Source organism: Cimex lectularius, unplaced genomic scaffold (genome assembly GCF_000648675.2).
Source record: "Cimex lectularius strain Harlan isolate CLEC.00 unplaced genomic scaffold, Clec_2.1 scaffold319, whole genome shotgun sequence".
NCBI classification, from domain to species: Eukaryota; Metazoa; Arthropoda; class Insecta; order Hemiptera; family Cimicidae; genus Cimex; species Cimex lectularius.
In genome coordinates, this window is record NW_019393047.1 from 389513 (window position 1) to 407251 (window position 17739).

At 37.0% G+C, this 17739-nt stretch overlaps 1 protein-coding gene across 1 annotated transcript; it reads left to right on the forward strand.

Moving 5' to 3' along the window:
- Nucleotides 1-7425: 7425 nt before the first annotated feature.
- Nucleotides 7426-14378, forward strand: LOC106670256 (calphotin-like). Its single transcript, XM_014400435.2, has 5 exons — nucleotides 7426-7502; nucleotides 12444-12624; nucleotides 12698-13245; nucleotides 13355-13781; nucleotides 13849-14378. The coding sequence occupies exons 1-5, from the start codon at nucleotides 7488-7490 to the stop codon at nucleotides 14052-14054; spliced, it is 1377 nt and encodes a 458-aa protein (XP_014255921.1). The 5' UTR covers nucleotides 7426-7487; the 3' UTR covers nucleotides 14055-14378.
- Nucleotides 14379-17739: the final 3361 nt, after the last annotated feature.

Sequence of the window (17739 nt, forward strand, 5' to 3'; positions counted from 1 at the left end):
TATTTTGTTTTTGAGGATTCAGCATTTCATTGTATGTTCAATCTTATGACGTTCTCTCTGTTTCTTTTACCGTTGAATGATGTCAAACGTGATTCATAGTCACTACTTCTCATAAAATTTCAATTTTAATTTTCATTATGCAATATCAGCGCTAATTTTCTAATTGAGAGCATTACTACGCCTACGAACGGCCTTGGAAAGATTCGATCTCTCCGTTAATTAAATAAAAAAACTTTACTAATAAACGATTCAACTAATGGCCGGACCGTTCGGAAAGCCGATTTTATATAATATAAAAGCCCACATGTTTACAACTCGGCCGATAAATATTCAGATAGTTTAACGCCCGAAATAACATCTGTCCTTGATGAGCCATGCAGGTTTCGCGTGATTTTCCCCTTTGGGTTTCAATTCGATTTATTTTCCTCATATTTTTCTTTTTTCAGTTCGTAAATCAATTCAGAGCTTTCAAGACTGAAGGTGGGATAAAATAAGTTTAAAATGCTAATTTAACTAATGAGGAATGTAGCATGTTATACATAAAAATCAAGCTTCTTAAAGCTTACTAGAATGATTAAAAAGGCAAAACTGCGTCATATTTTTGCTGAATTTTGTCTGTAGCATCGTACCGGAAAGTATTGGAACTGAGCACAGCAACGATAGGTTTCTTTTAAAATATTCTCATTTAGATTTTATTATATAAAAGGTTAAATTTGACTGAAACTTCATTTTCACATTCAAAGCATACCCAATTTTGCCTAAATTTAACAATAAGAAAATTTCAACCTCTACTACTATCTAAGCAATGAAATACAAACAGTACGCAAAACCATTGCTTTTTCGGCATCTGCATCTAGTTCTACAAAACTAATAGTTCTAGCAATATTTTTTTTATTTACATAACGACTCTTGGAGAATAAGAACAAATTTTATAATTCCTGTACCAAAACGACCTGGTCGTCTACACTTTTTTAAAAAAATGTTTAGTTATTTATTTTTGTTCTTAAATTTAACGAGTATTTTCATGTAATAAGCATTCTAACCGTTTTGGATTAACGGTATCCACATAATTATTTAAAACGAGGTTTTTCATACAAATGGTCTGGTTTTTCCTCTTCCGCCTGTTAACTTCACTTAATGGGGTTGAAACTAAATATATTTAAGATTTCTTTATTTGATTAAGTTTTTAAAAATAAAGGCTCATTCGAAAAAGGATGATAAGCAGATCGAAACGATCCGAAACGACCAAACTACAAACTATCCTGTTTGTACCTTTGTTGTGAATGTCGTAAATGGAGCATTTCTAAGAAACATAAATATATTTATTTTATTATTGTGTTTAGTTATTTTGAAGTAAAGACTCATTAGACAAATGCGATAAAATGTATAGAACCAGTACCTAAACTTGACAAGGATAAAAACTTCTTTCTTTTTTTCCAGCAGGCTCAATGAAACTCTAATTATTCTCTAATAAAAGCCGTGAAACTTTATAATTAATTAATTATTCACAACATCATAAAAAAAAGGTTTTTCATACAAATGGTCTGGTTTTTCCTCTTACGCCTGTCACCTTAACTTAATGAAGTCCAGTTAAATTAAACTAAATATATATAAGATCTCCCTATTTGATTCAATTTAAAAAAAGAAAAGTTCGTCAGAGAAAGTTTTTTCTTAACTATGATCTTGCATGATGCATACAGAAACTGCACTGTACCAACTAACCAGTGACCTAAAGGAAACACTGGAAACAAAAGAAATAGCAATCTGCGCGTTCCTCGATATTGAGGGAGCTTTCGATAATGCATCTCATGCATCAATGGAAGCCTCCCTGGGGGGAAAAACTCATAGACCAAACAACATCTAGATGGATTGGAGAACTGCTAAGAACTAGAATAGCTGAAACAAATGTAGGAATAAACACTATAGAAGTTAGAACAACAAAAGGATGTCCTCAAGGGGGGATATTATCACCTTTTTTATGGAGCCTAACAGTTGATGAACTGCTCGAAACCCTGAACCGCTCAGGAATAAAATGTCAGGGATATGCAGATGACATAGTCCTGACAGCCAGGGGAAAATTCGAGGAAACCCTCTGCGATATAATCCAAGAGGGACTGAAAATCACAGAAGAATGGTGTAAAAGTGCAGGCTTGGGGATTAATCCAAACAAAACAACTATAGTCACTTTTCCACGGAAAAGGAAACTAGATCACATGAAAGAAATCAAACTCAACAGCACTGTGAAATAAATAAAAAATGAAGTTAAATATCTGGGCATCACACTAGATAAAACACTAACATTCAAGAAACACATCAGCTCCATTATCACAAAGGCGACACGAGCTTTGATGGTGTGCAGAAGAATAACAGGAAGAAACTGGGTATGTAGGCCAGAAACCCTGTTATGGATGTACACCATAATAGTAAGACCTTTACTTACATACGGAGCTATAGCCTGGGCTGATAAAGCGTAACAAATAACCAAAACGAAAGAACTCACAAAAATACAGAGACTTCCATGCATCTGCATAACGGCAGCAATGAGAACATGTCCTACAATTAGCATGGAAAAGATATTGGGACTAATCCCCCTTTATCACATGGTAGAAAGGACAGCACAGAAAACCATAATCAACTTTATTAGAGAGAAACCTCCAACAGGAATAAAACTGAAAAGGAGAGACAGAAACAAACTGTGGAAAAACCATCCATCACTCATGGCTCCAAGAGATGACATGAACAGGATGTTTGAATTTAACCAAAAATTCCGAATACATCTGGGCACCAAAAAGGAATGGGAAGGAAAGGGAAATAACTCCTTTAAAAATGGCACCATCCTTTGGTACACAGATGGATCTAGAACACAAGAAGGTACTGGAGCAGGAGTATTTGGACCCGGCACCAAATCCTCAGAACGCATGGGAAAACACACCAGTATCTTCTAAGCTGAGATTCACGCAATTGAAAGATGTATCCAATTCATTCTAAATAAAAGATACATAAACAAGAATATAGCTCTCAGGTCAGATAGCCAAGCAGCCATCAAAGCACTAAGCTCAAATACCATTAGTTCAAAGATGGTGCTGAACTGCAAAACCAAAGTAAATATATTAGGTATGCAGAATAAAGTCAGCCTCTGTTGGTCCCAGGACACATGGGAGTAGAAGCGGACATCCTTGCAAGGAAAGGGGCTGCCACACCGCTGATAGGACCCGAACCCTTCTGTGGCATAGGAATCCACACTATTAACAAATATCACAGACAGAATGACAAAAAGAAAATGAGAGAACTTTGGAATTCACTTATTGGACATAGCCAATCCAAGAATCTTCTAACCAATTTTGGCAAGAAAGAAATCACAGAATGTGTCAAAGGAAGCAGGAACAGACTGCGAATCCTCACAGGATTTCTGACAGGACACTGTAGATTAAATGGACATCTAAAGAAAATTGAAATAATCCAAGATGGCACATGTAGATTCTGCAAAGAAGCAGAAGAGACACCAACACACTTACTACCAAACTCCGGAGCAACATTAGCCCGCAGGAGGAAGTGTTTTGGGATGTACAATGTGACCATAGAAGAGCTTCAACCACTGAAACCGGGCCTATTAATCAAGTTTCTTGATGAAATAGGACTCACCGATGTGCTTTAGGCAGAGAACGGGGGATACAATTGCTCTCAAAGGGCGCAGTATACCACACCCTGAAATATCACATCTACATCTACAACTATGATAGTTTTTTTAAAATTGAGAGTTAAAGATCACTTTATCTTTATTATAAACACGATTACTGATGATACGAAAGTTTGAAATCGTTTAATAGACCATAACCGCTAGGACAGGCATATATCTACCTATTGGTTGTAGCATTTGTATTTTAAAACTAAACCAACTGTTGCCATGGTGGTTTGACCCAATTTACCCTATGAGTCATTTTTGAGAGGTTGATGAAGCAGTCAACATCATTTATTCCTTTATACACCCAATTCCGGTTGTACTATACCAATTTTTGTATGCAAAAATAATTAATTGTATTTTTCTTGAATATTTATTATTAAATGTTTGTATACTGATTATTTTAATGTATATTTTAACCCTGCGATAAGGCGGCCATTTGTCAATGAATTAGTTTATGTTATATTACATCCAGATAGATTTATTTTGCATTTTTATTGCGATTATCATTTCATCTTCTGTTGTAACTGTGTGTGAATGTGATGATGATACATACTCTTTGCTCTCGCGAAGGTTTCGTTAGAACTGGTGTGCTCTATTTTCACCATGTCTGTCTTAAAATGAATGTAAATACAGTTTAGTATGCTGTTGATCAAATTTTGTTACCATGGAGTGAAACTTTCCTGTTGATCTTTTGCCACAATTACCTTGATATGATGTAACATTTAATTTGTATTTTCTTTCTTTGAACCAGAATCCGCAGATTTCTTTTCATGTCTGTAGGCGCCTTCAATTTAAGAAGGAAGGAAAGAGATATTGAAATGAATGAATAGATATAGTTTTATTTAAAAATTGTTGAAAACTTATATCGCGAACGACATTTCTTACTATTAATGAAAGACAGAGTGAGTGAGGGAGAGTGAGAGAGAGAGAGAGAGAGAGAATGATAGAGCTTGGGTGAGAGAGATAAAAATTATTGGACGTATAATACAAAGTAATATAGTGTGAGATATGAAGAAACAGAAAGAAAAAAGACAGAGAGAGAGAGAGAAAGAGAAAGAGAGAGAGAGAGAGAAAGCGAGAGAGAAAGGGAAAGAGAGAGAGAGAGTGAGAGAGTGTGTGTGACGGAAAAAAATCAATGAAAGTGAAATGTATAGTATAATATAAAGTAATAGAGTGTGAGATATGAAGAAAAAGAAAGAAAAACGACAGAAAGAGAGAGAGAGAGAGAGAGAGAGAGAGAGTGAGAGAGGTGGTTAGATTCGACATATAGAGAAAGAAAGAGAGATTCAGAGAGCGAAATAGAACGAGGGAGAGAGACATAAAAATTATTGGACGTATAATACAAAGTAATATAGTGTGAGATATGAAGAAACAGAAAGAAAAAGGACAGAGAGAGAGAGAGAGAGAGAGAGAGAGAGAGAGAGAAAGCGAGAGAGAAAGCGAGAGAGAAAGGGTGAGAGAGAGTGAGTGAGAGAGAGAGAGAGTGAGAGAGAGAGAGAGAGAGAGAGAGAGAGAGAGAGACTGAGTGACGGAAAAAAATCATTGAGAGTGAAATATATAGTACAATATAAAGTAATAAAGTGTGAGATATGAGGAAAAAGAAAAAAGAAAGACTGAGGGAGACAAAAAGAGAAAAAGAGGTGGACAGATAAATTTATAGAGAAAGCAAGACAGAGACAAAAAGAGAAAAAGAAGTGGACAGATAAATATATATAGAAAGAAAGAGAGAGAGAAAGAGAGTGAAAAGGTATGATAGAAAAAAGAGAAATCGAGAGTCAGAGAGAGAGAGAGAGAGAGAGAGAGTTAGAGAGAGACAGAGAGAGAGAGAGAGAGAGAGAGAGAGAGTGACGGAAAAAATCAATGAAAGTGAAATATATAGTAAAATATAAAGCAATAGAGTGTGAGATATGAAGAAAAACAAAGAAAAAAGACAGAGAGAAAGAGAGAGAAAGAGAAAGAGAGAGAGAGAGAGAACGAGAAAATGAGAGAGAGGTGGTCAGATTCGACATATAGAGAAAGAAAGAGAGATTGAGAGAGCGAGTTACTGCGAGGATGAGAGAAAGAAAAATCATTGGACGTATAATATAAAGTAATATAGTGTGAGATATGAAGAAAAAGAAAGAAAAAAGACAGAGAGAGAAAGTGAGAGAGAGGGCGAGAGAGAGGGTGAGAGAGAGTGAGAGAGGGAGAGATTGAGAATGGAATTGGAACGCTTTATTTATAATACTCGCAGATTTAGGTCATATTGATCTTTCTTACAATCAACAAGTTCGGTGTTTCAAAAATAAATAAATACAAAATAACAAACAAAATGATTGTGGAACGTACATATTTTTAATTTGGAGAGATATAAAGAGTGGCGGACAAATTGGCCTTTAGAGAACGAAAGGGGGAGAAAGAAAGAGAGGGAGAGAAAAAGTGTATATGTGTGTGGGTATGTATGAATTACCTCTATCCAAAAATAAATATTTGCTGTTAAAATAAAATTATTTCATTCATATCTTTCATTTACGAGTTGATTACTAACAAGAAATCGTTTGGGTAACCAACTGAGCGTTAATTTGTTTGCTATCCTCAAAATATTTTTCTTTTTGTCGTAAGACCGAATGCAATAATATTTTCCTCACTAATAGTCATTTTTCCTTAGAAGTTTAGTACTAAATTGTTTATATGTTGTTTTTTTTAATTGTCAAAAAGTGCTGTTATATAAAATTATAAAAATATATGATCATAAATTGTTGTTCTACTATACAAAAGATTTTCTTCGTGCTTCTTTATCAGCTAGGTTTTACTACTTTATATAGCAAATATTAAGAAAAATATGTAAGTACGAGATGAAAAGTTCTTAATATTAACAATGAAAGTAAAGAAGCTAGAATTTTCCTTTGTGATTTTACAACACAAACCTTCAAAACAATATTAAGAGATTGCATTATACAATGGTGTCTCTTTACGATGTGGACAAGGAATCGGGATCGTTGTACTTTCAGATACAAGTTGAACGATCTCGGGGGCTTGCAGAAGGTATTCCTCCCGTCTTTTGTTCCTTTCTGTTTTGATTGTTTCTTTTTATAGAGCCGGTCTTTGGGCGGAAGGGCATGATCATAACTGGACCGTCATGTATGATCGATCTTTTCAAACCAAATAACTGACCTTTTTCAATAAGACGAAATGACAGGGAAATCGCAATGGCACGAAAGCTGCGTTTCTGGATTACATTACGGAGTCTAAGAGCCCAATTATGTACTATGAATATTGTCCTGTTTGGTAATTAACGTTCATATCTCATTAAGATCAAGCATAAAGCTTGTATATTATATCTATTAATACATAGTAATAATTTGAATTATTACCATCAGAAAGGAAAACACAACATTGAAGTTAAGTTATATATATATATGTTTTTTTAAAATAAATTTTGATCAAGATGCAATTTTTTATCTGGAACCAGCTTAACATAAACAGACACAAGTTTTTTCAAATTAAATATTAATAGTGACGATTTTATCTTTTAAAGGTCCTTTCTCGTATGACTATAATAAAATCTGCAGTATATAATTTTCTAGTTCTTTTCAGTACATTTATTTTCCTAATCGCAATCATCTAAAACCACAACATTTCGCGTCATATTGTATGCAGTAATTAATAGTCGGGTAAATGTCTGCAAGGTACCGGTGTCCTCTAGTCCTGTATTGCGTCAGTGGATAGGGTAGTGGGAGATCTTTATATAAGGCAAGGTCCAAGGACTGCGTCATGATAAGTAGACAAAGATCAAGGCGAGTCCTGGTCACAAATCTGCACCGCTATGATGATAGCACAGGTAAGTTCCGTTATGTTAACGACAGATTTTAGTTAGACCGCTATTTTATGTTGTTTCTCCTTTTTGTCTGGGCGTAGTTCACTTCCTTCTTCAATTGAAAAATAGTAAACTAAAATGCCTCCTGAAACACGAAGCAGGAAAATTATTTTCTTTTTTTCATAATTTTATTAGGGCCATGTATGAAAGATTAGTCAATTAAAATAGTAAGAAATGCCAGGTATGGTACGAATTTTTTTTTAACGATAAACGTATAGTATAAATAAATAAGTGGTTACTTCTATTTACTTTTATTTTTAAAAGAAAGAAAGAAAGAGTGAGAGAGAGAGAGAGAGAGGGAGGGAGAGAGAGAGAGAGAGAGAGAGAGAGAGAGAGAGAGCGAGTGAGAGAGAAATAGTGAAAATGATTTCCAGTGCAATAAAACTAAATATGTGCTATTAAAATACGATTATTTTATTTTGTAAATAATGTCTGATTAGTAACAAATGTAGGCTTTATACGACTAATGCCACAACTTGCCATGGTCAAAAACTTTTTCTATTTTGTCTTATGACTAAAGCACTTAAAGTGCAAGTTTTGCTCAATCTTAGCCAATTTGCATTAAAAATTGTGCACTACATAAATTTGACAATTTCGAAATGTTTAAAATTCCAAATATTAACTTTTCCAAAAAGCTCTGCGCAGTATTAAAGTGTGATGAATGTATATCTTACATTGTTGCTCTAGAAAACTAAATACTTTTTACTTCCTCCTCTATTTGTTATCTTTTAGTGTTTTGTATAGAAATACTAAGATAAAAAGTTACTTATGATATAAAAAGTAATATCTTAACGATAATAATAATGTTTCAAAAAATTAATATTTCCTTTTATGATTTTACAAGTTACCATTCCAAGAAAACAATATTAAGATATTGCATTTAAATTAAAAAATTGGCCGAAAAATCGCATAAAAACTCATCCATAAAACACATAACAAACCCACCACTGAAGAAGAAACTTCATGCATTGGGAAGACTAAAACAGATAGGGTAGGCAAAGCAAAATGATCGGATATGTCCGAACTGCAGATCTCATGTCACACAAAACTCAAGGGGCAATTTATAAATAAAATTATGACTGAAAATAATATTCATTTCCCAATAAAATTTATAATTATTAGGTTTCGTGGTCCGCTTGATCAACTAAATTCTTTTCAATTAATTAATCTTTAATAAAGGCTTTTGGTTGAGATAAAAAAGTCAGTGTCACGAGCGGGATTCGAACCGTACCTTCTGAATTTTTTTTTTAAATGGCAAAAAGGAGGTAAAATTCTAAAGATTGGGATGAGATGGGAAGTTGGTGTCCGAGGGGATCGAAGTCACGATAGCTCAAGTGGTAGAGCAGCGGCGTATTTAACCGAAGGTCGTGGGTTCGAATCCCGCTTGTGACATTGACTTTTTTTATCTCAACCAAAAGCCTTTATTAAGATTAATTAATTGAAAAGAATGTACAATTGTACATCATCTTGTACCGTACATTATTGTCTTTATTTACCAACTATATAAACCTGAAAAAAAGGGGACATAAAATTATTAAAGTTAGAGTTTTTCTCGACCTGACAATAATCATATTAGAATTTTTGTTTCTTCATCACAAAGACCAGCTGAACTAACCTCCAAAAATTCTAATGAAATTCAATAACGTTTACACACACACACACCCACCCACAGAGAGAGAAAGAGAGGAGAGAGTGAGGGNAGAGAGAGAGAGAGAGAGAGAGAGAGAGAGAGAGAGAGAGAGAGAGAGAGAGAGAGAGAGAGAGAGAGAGAGAGACAGAGAGAGAGAGAGAGAGAGAGAGAGAGAGAGAGAGAGAGAGAGAGAGAGAGAGAGAGAGAGAGAGAGAGAGAGAGAGAGAGAGAGACAGACAGACAGACAGACAGACAGACAGACAGAGAGACAGACAAAAGCTCTGAATGTGGGATACTGATATGGAGAATGGAAGAAACAAAGTAAATACTAAAAATGAAACAAGGATAAAAGACGAATAATTTAGATTATTAAAGTGGGATAGAAAAGATAGATCAATAGAGTGATAGGACAACAGCTATAGCAGAAAATAGCTACGTAGATAGGATAGATTAAAAAAGGTAAAATTCGGTCTGCACTACGCCTGTGTCTGCTAAGAATCTCTACGGGATTCAGAACAATTTCATTTCTAGCAGTCTGCATTTGTCCGTGAAATAGTATAATCAGCAATGAATGAGCATCATGTACATAATTTTTTTAAAAAGTTCACAACTTTGATATACATGGGCCGACATAACTTGTAATAAGAACGAAGAGGCCACACTTAATATTTATCCTGACGGAAAATCAGGTGGGCGGTGCCTTTGTTACCTATAAAAAATGAGAAAGCACTTATCTAAGTTCAAAACTTCAGGTTGGTCGCTATTGCCCCAATGACCTAGCGGAACCTCTTGCTATCCGAAAACTTTTGCAATGACTAACCATATTGTTGGCTACACCGGAAAATGTTGTATGTATTAACATAAATACTGCACAACGAAAATACTGCAAAATAATATTCCGATGATTGGAAAAGACGAGCTACTAGAAACCAACATGAATTGTCTTTGAGAATTGAGTAAAAGCGCATGGAAGGAGACATCAGTCCAGCATGCAAAACAGTTTGGTTAAAAATTAAGTAGTAAATAGTTATGAAGACGCTTTTCAACAAAAAAAAATCATAAAATGGAGAATTACTTCGACAGCATAATACAGAATCAATCTTTCCGTCTATAACGTCACGAGGGAATGCACTTTCAGATAACTTAAAAACGACCTAAATTTTATCAGGACATGGCAAAAATATAGAGTGCATTGCAGCGGTACAAAATTGCAGATTCACTCAGGATAAGAGCATAACTTATTGAGTTTAATTATCAATTCATAAATTTAATTAACTTTGAAACTTCTCAAATAAGCTTGTATTTTATAATGTCCAGTTTTACAATTTAGGTATTGGTATTTTTACAGCTTACTTAATAAAGTAATTATTCTGGAGCCTAGAAATGCAGGCATATTCGCAGGTGTGACATATTCGGACAAATGTCTACAGTCTGTCCCGTATACTCAGTCGTCCTTAAAAAGACAATGAGGATCTTTAACGTCCGCACCTAGTCTTCCTGCCTTATCAGACTTTTTGATTCTCAAGATGAGAGCTCTGACTTCTGACCTCCGCATACGACAGAAGTGTGTTGCCGCAGTATTAGTGTAGAGGCAGCTCAGCCCCAAAGGCCAAGACAAACTCCCTCCCCGCTTGTCCATTCCGAGTGGTGTTCGGGCCTGCATTGGGCTAGGGGGCGCTACCTAAGCCGAAATACATCAGCCCGGTCTCCCGTGTACTCCCTAGATAGAGAAGGCGACTCTATCTCTCTGAGTGTAGAGGCTCCTCCAGCGTAGAAACTTTCGGGAACGCCCCGACAGCGGTTTCGGATTATAAAGTGGGATTGCTACCCACCCCCTAGATGAGCACTGTCTACGGTCAAAGGTCTCTTATCGAGCTCAGCCTACACCTGCTGCACGTAATCGAGGGACGCCATAGGTCTAGCCTAGGTGGTCCGATCCTTTGCTTCCCCAAGGGTACCACGCCGGTCATACGCACAACAATGCAAAGCATACTCGAGTCAAAGACCGCCGATTGCACTACCCTTTTCCAATCGCTTACTCACGCACCCAGGGACTGTAGCATGATCATGACGTCCTCAACGCTTACATGCTGTCGTCCGGTCACAACGTCTCCCGTGAGGAACGGGGGGTAATACGCTGGCAATGCGCAAGCTTCACGAAAGGTCCCAGATAGAAGACAGCCTCTGTCTAAGTTCCGGCCAGGGGCGTCACCACAAGCCACCACGAATCCGTTCCCAATGTGACAGAGGGCCGGATTCTGGAACATTTCTGTCACCCCGTGGTACAGATGGCCATACAACCCTCCCCCGTCTTTGCAGACAGGATCTGGCGCACTGGCCCTCGTGTGACTCTGCTACGGCACCCGACGCCCCTGCCGACCCTGAGGCCGACATAAGACAGCTTGTGCTTTAGAGAGGTTGCCACGCCCTCTAGGCTACACCATTATTTTGTGCCCGGATACCCCCCTTGTAACCAAGGGTTAGGAGGGGTCACAGGATAGAATGAAGGAATTCGGATTGAGAAACAGGGCCGAGGAATAGAACACGACAAATGTCTACAGTCACATCGCAGCGGTCAAATGGTTCCATATGTCCGACTTTTATATAGCAACGATAGCCGGCTGTGGGTTTTGAACCCCGGCATAGCCTATAACCTTGAAACCATATATTTAAAATATTTGATTAAACGTGTTTATTTAGTTTAAATTAGTAAATAGTAAGTTCTATAATCATGATGAAGTGGCCATTTTCCTTGAATGTTCGACGAAGGCCCATTTTTTTCTCTAATGAGCCTTATCCTTAAATGAAAATTGGAATGAGGAAGGCTGAACAATAATTATATTGAACTTACGTATAGCTTATTCATAGTCTTTTTTATTGTATCGAATCTCGAATTCATTTTTCTTATTCATCTTGTAATTGTGCAATATACTATTTTTAATCTACTTCTTGAGTCTATTTGCTACAAAGTCTGTAATGTGCTGAAGTGCAGACAACCAAACAGGAGACGATAATTGCTTCCTTGCGTGAGCTGTCGACAAGTTAATTTGTGTTGTTTCTACAGTATAAGACAACGTTTCAATTTATTTTCTTCATTTTTCAGTTGTTTAATTTCTATTTGTTGGTTCTATTTGTTTCTATTTTATTTAGTCTGGTTATGGATATGTCAACAACTTACCGTTTATTAAATATCCCAAATTAAATCGTGTTTGGCTACGTCGTTCGGTCAATTTTGCGCTCGAATGAAATTTTCTTATAATTTTGGTACATTCCAGGTTGCTGTTTTACTTTTTGGATTGGCACCGACGTTCGGCGCTCCCAGTGTTCCAGTATTGGTGCCCCATGTTGCTCGCCAGTACCATGCTCAAGACGAATTAGGGCAATACGTTTACGGTTACAGTGGCGGTCCGTCTGCGAAACACGAGGAAAAGTCCCTAAACGGGGTAACAAGGGGAGGTCAGTTTAATCTCAATGTAGTTAATTTTGTTTATCCTTTGTAGTTACGCAAACTAGATATCAATATTTTCAGGTTATTCGTATGTTGATGGAAATGGTTTGGTCCAAAGCGCGGCATACGTCTCAGATCCAGTAAATGGGTTTAGAGTGGCAGCTACCAACCTTCCAGTAGGGCCTGCTGTTCCGGACAAAACAAAAGTCGCTGTGTCTGTTCCTGCTGTAGCTGTTCCTGCACCTACATTTGCACTTACTGCTACACCAGCAGTGGCTGTGGCACATGCACCAGCAGTGGCTGTAGCACATGTACCAGCAGTAGGTGTAGCTCCTGCACTAGCAGGCTCTGTAGCACCTGCAGTTCCTGTTCAAACCGTCGATACTGACAATGCTGATCCTTCTGTAGCTACTTCGTCTGTTGAAACAGAAAAAGAAACCTATGCTGGCGCAGAAGTGCTTCCCGAAGTTTCCGCAGAAGTACCAGAGAAAACAGAGGAGCCGGTCGAACCAGGAGATTCCGAAGCATCTGAAGCTGCCAACGAAACCGACGGTCAAGCACCTGTCTCAGATTTGCCAGAAGTATCAGCTGCCCGAAAATATCATCTAGGTCAAGTGGAAGAAGTTAAGGTAGATTGTGTTTTTAAGATGTTAAAATGTAATAGCAATTAACATGCTGTAATGGTGAAAGATCTTTAATTTTACATTCATTATATATAAAAAAGTATGTACATTTCAGGCAAGAAATGCTGCTCAAAACGTGCTCGATGCCCAAAAATTTGCAGTATTACACAAAGCTCCGGCTTCAGTCTCTGTCGCAGGTCCAGTGCCAGTTTTGGCACCCGCCGCTGGGCCAGTCGTCAGCTCTGTTGTTGCTCCAGCATCTTTTGGAACTTTCGCTCATCATCCTCCATCTGCTTTAGTTCCAGTCCGTGCTGTTGCACCTGTAGCTCCAGCCGTTGTTACAAAAACGGCCGTGTCCTCTCCGGTTGTCACGAAATCAGTGGTCTCAGGACCAGTCGTATCAGTCGTAGGGCCAGCTGTGCCATTCCACGTCGCATCCCAGTACCACGCTCAAGACGAGCTCGGCCAGTACGTCTACGGTTACTCAGGTGGCCCATCCGCCAAGCACGAGGAAAAATCTCTCGACGGAACGACAAAAGGGGGTAAAACCGTAACCAATCATTTTCTTGTATGATTATTAAGTTATGATATAAACTGTTTAAATTTCAGGATATTCTTACGTCGACGCGTACGGACTTGTACAGAGCGCCGCATATGTGTCTGATCCTCACGGAGGTTTTAGGGTTTTGGCGACAAATCTGCCAAAACAGCCTGCTCCCGCCTACATCCCAGACAGTCCTGAAGTGGAAGAAGCTAAGCAGAAACTTTTCAAAGCCCAAGCAGAGCACGTAGCCAAACTCGCGCTGTCTCAATAAATGAACTTTTTTAAACAATCAATTATAAAGGTTTTTCCCCCGTCCGGCTAGCTATCAAGATTGTCAACACCTCGCATTTTCACCAACCCACGTTAGAATGGTCTCTAGCCATCTTTCTGATAGAACTACTGAGATTTGATTTTTACTCATACTACGCGTATTTACCCCCACATTTGGTGAAAAGGCTCTACAACTGATGCATACCCAAGCATTCAAACTTAGTTAACTAACCTTACTTTGGCCGGTTTCAGGGTTTAAAATGGTTATAAATGCTGTTCCTTGTACATTTTATTAGCCTAAAAAATAAAAATGTTTTTATTACAATTCACCGCTTGTTTTTATTTACAACATATGTATTTGTGGTGTTCACGGTCAGACACGACAAATAAAAAAGTAAAGTAATTCCAGTCATACTACCCTTTGGGGACACAGCCAACATTATTGTTCTACTTAAGGTTAAAATATTTTGTGAAATTTCTTATTGCCGTTTTAATTTGAAATGGAATCTTCTGCTGTTAGGTTTAAAGAAGGAATTTCTTATTTTTTTCCTATCAGTTTTGAAGGTAGGCACGAATATATATTAAGGCCTAGCGTAATTACACATTTCATTGAGGACCTGCCCTCTGTACTTAAAAGTGGTGCTCGGGTTGGCATAAGCATTATTGTATGCTTATGATGTTTCGTTTTTAACCGAGAATCGTGTTTACAAAGGAAAATATGTCCTGAAAAAAGGCCTGAAATATGAAAGGATTTCTGGGAAAAATTCACTATAGTTAATGCATTTTGCAGGTCTGTATAGTTCTATAGATGTCATGTTTTGATTTATAAATATAGTTGAGAAATATCACAGATTTTACATCAAGTCGCTCGTTGGCCGTTCCTCATAAACGTCTAGTTACATATTGTAAAGGCCTCCTTGTACATTTTATTAGTCTAAAAAAATTGTGCAGTTCTACGGACCTATTTATAAGATATACACAGAATTATAAATGTGTTCTTAAGGCCTGAAATAAATATCCCCCCTTTCTTCTGCCCTTGAGATAATAAAAAGCAGTAGCTCTGATTTTCACACTGTCTACTAGTCACCAAGTATTCCACCCATATAACTTCAGATCTAATAATGTCAGTGAATGACAAAATATTAGGTTTCGTGGTTCTATTGACCGAATAAATTCTTATCAATTAATTAATCTTTAATTTGGTTGAAATAAAAGTCAGTGTCACGAGCGGGATTCGAACCCACGACCTTCGGCTAAATACGCCGTTGCTCTACCACTTGAGCTATCGTGACTTCGATCCTCCCGGACACGAACTCTCCATCTCAACCCCACCTTTTGAATTTTACCTCCTTTTTGCCATTTTTCAAATGTCGTGTAATATATTTGATTCTCGGCGGCAAATGAAATGGCCACGGAGAACAGTAGTGAAACCTCTCAGAGGTCGTGGGTTCCTCGCTCGTTACACTGACTTTTTTATCTCTACCAAAACCCTAATTAAAGATTAATTAATTGACAGAATAATCTTGATTCGGTTTTTCCTAAAAAGACAGCGCAACACTGAGAAGTATCTGTGGCGCTTGCTCTGGCATCACGTCGCGTTCAGCTGTATAAATCTGTATAAAATAAAATGTCTTTATCATACATTACTCTATTGCTTGGTTCTGATTTTAATCCAATATGAACTTGGGTGATTTGAGGTCGGTGATTAAAATAAGGCGCATGCTAATAAGGATTAAATAACACCCCCTGGTTAGAAGGACCTCTGACTTTTTGCTAAGTTAGAGACAATGTGTTTCACTTCCTCACTGAATGCACCATTTACTCCACCTTAGCCGCAGTTTCTTGGATTGAAAGGCTGGAAATGAATCAGTTCGTTTGAAAAAGAATCTAGATATCATGAGTATTCAAAGATGATCCTCAATTGTAGGATATGCAATGGTGAAGAACAGCCATCAATACCGTCTGGTATGGTAAGCAACGCAACGGCTCAATGGAGACACAACCTGGGATTCAAAAAAACCCAAGAACAGGAATTGTGTCCGCGAAATAACCTTGTACTCTTTAAAGAAGGGTCGAGCTGATTGCACAAAATTAAGAAACTAGGAAAAGTACATAAGCCAGAAGGCTTTAGGAACAAAAATACCTTTATTTTCTAGTCTCCATATTCATTATAATCATACACCATTTACTAGTTTAGGGACTTGGATTACTCGATATATCTACATCATCTCTTGCACAACCCGAGCACGATATTTTAAATACGATTCTTTCATCAGTACTCTCATACATTAACACTATTAAATAAATTCATTATCAACAAACACAAAAAAAGACAAACGCAAGACGTGATATCAGCCAAGTACATCTCTGTTTCTGACGAACACAAATTGCCTGTATAATTTACGAAATTAATTTTTTGCAGCCTGATCAGAGTGAAAGTTTTTAAAGTCTATTAATTAATAATGTGTACATCAGTAAAATAACAACTTCTTGTTTGATATGTACTTTCGTTTGATATTTACCGTTTTCTCTTTACCAATCAGTAAGCGTCTACGAAAATTTCCCAACTCTGTTGAATAATGTAAACATTTCGACGGGATGTTAAAATACACTATTAACAATCTGGAAAAATAAATAAACAATTTTGAAGAAATATAAGCAAGGCAAATTTGCATTTTATTCGTAAAGGTTGATCGGGGCGTCGGTGGCTGCAAGGTTTAGTATTTGACGCGGCGCTAATCATTGTAAGGTAAAGGTCCCGGGTTCGATTCCAGCGGCCCTGCATTCGAACCCGACATACTTACAAATGGGCTTTTATCAAAAACACCGGCACCCTGAGGGTTTATATGACCTCTGCTGTTGCGAACCCTCGTCAAGGAAAAAAAACAAAAAACAAAAGGTAACTGATAATAAAAGGTAGACAATGCTTTCCTTAACAACAGTATTTTTTTATTGTAACGTTTATTCGTTTATATGTGTCGAATAATATAAATAATTTGAAGAAGGTAGCTTGTTGAACTGTAAAACACATTTTTTCAAGTAATTTATTCAAATACAATAAAATAATACAAAAAATTTAAAAACAAATGCCACTTTAAAAAAAATGACTTAAAGTTCAAAAAGATTCTACCACATCCTGAATAAAAATAAAGGAAGAGGAAAATATAAAAAATAAGCAAAGAAATTTTTTTATTTTTAATAACGAAAATTTGGGTTATATTAATGTTTCACTTTCTAACTGTGATGCGGAGTGTGCATCATAGCTTACTGAAGGCGTTAGTTGACAGTCTAGAGGTAAATAGAATGCAGAATTTGGCATATTGTCCTCTTTCAGAGCTATTAAATCCCACGTTGTGTACCTTCAGACCATAAGGCGTCCAAATTCATCAAGGATTTTGATTATTATGGCCAGTTTTAGTTATTGTAGTTTTTCTAAGGCTACGTTATACTACCACAATCTGTGAGTAGGTTCATCGATGTCCCTTTTCCTATTTGCAGTATCTGCATGTATCATGTTGGTGGACACCGATCTTCCTCAAATGCCCATTCAGTTCGCAGTGACCGGTAGATTAGGACTCTTTTACTTCTTATTTTCAAGAACTTTTATTCTTTCTTTTTTTCCAAACTCGCAAGGATTTTGGATTGTTTGTGTCCAGATTCCACAGTTCACACGCTTTTCTGTTTTT

What these genes read in the sequence shown, in the direction of transcription:
- LOC106670256 (XM_014400435.2), top strand. An exon ending in AAACGGGGTAACAAGGGGAG is followed by an intron (nt 12,625 to 12,697) that starts GTCAGTTTAATC and finishes CAATATTTTCAG; the next exon opens with GTTATTCGTATGTTGATGGA. An exon ending in CGACGGAACGACAAAAGGGG is followed by an intron (nt 13,782 to 13,848) that starts GTAAAACCGTAA and finishes TTTAAATTTCAG; the next exon opens with GATATTCTTACGTCGACGCG.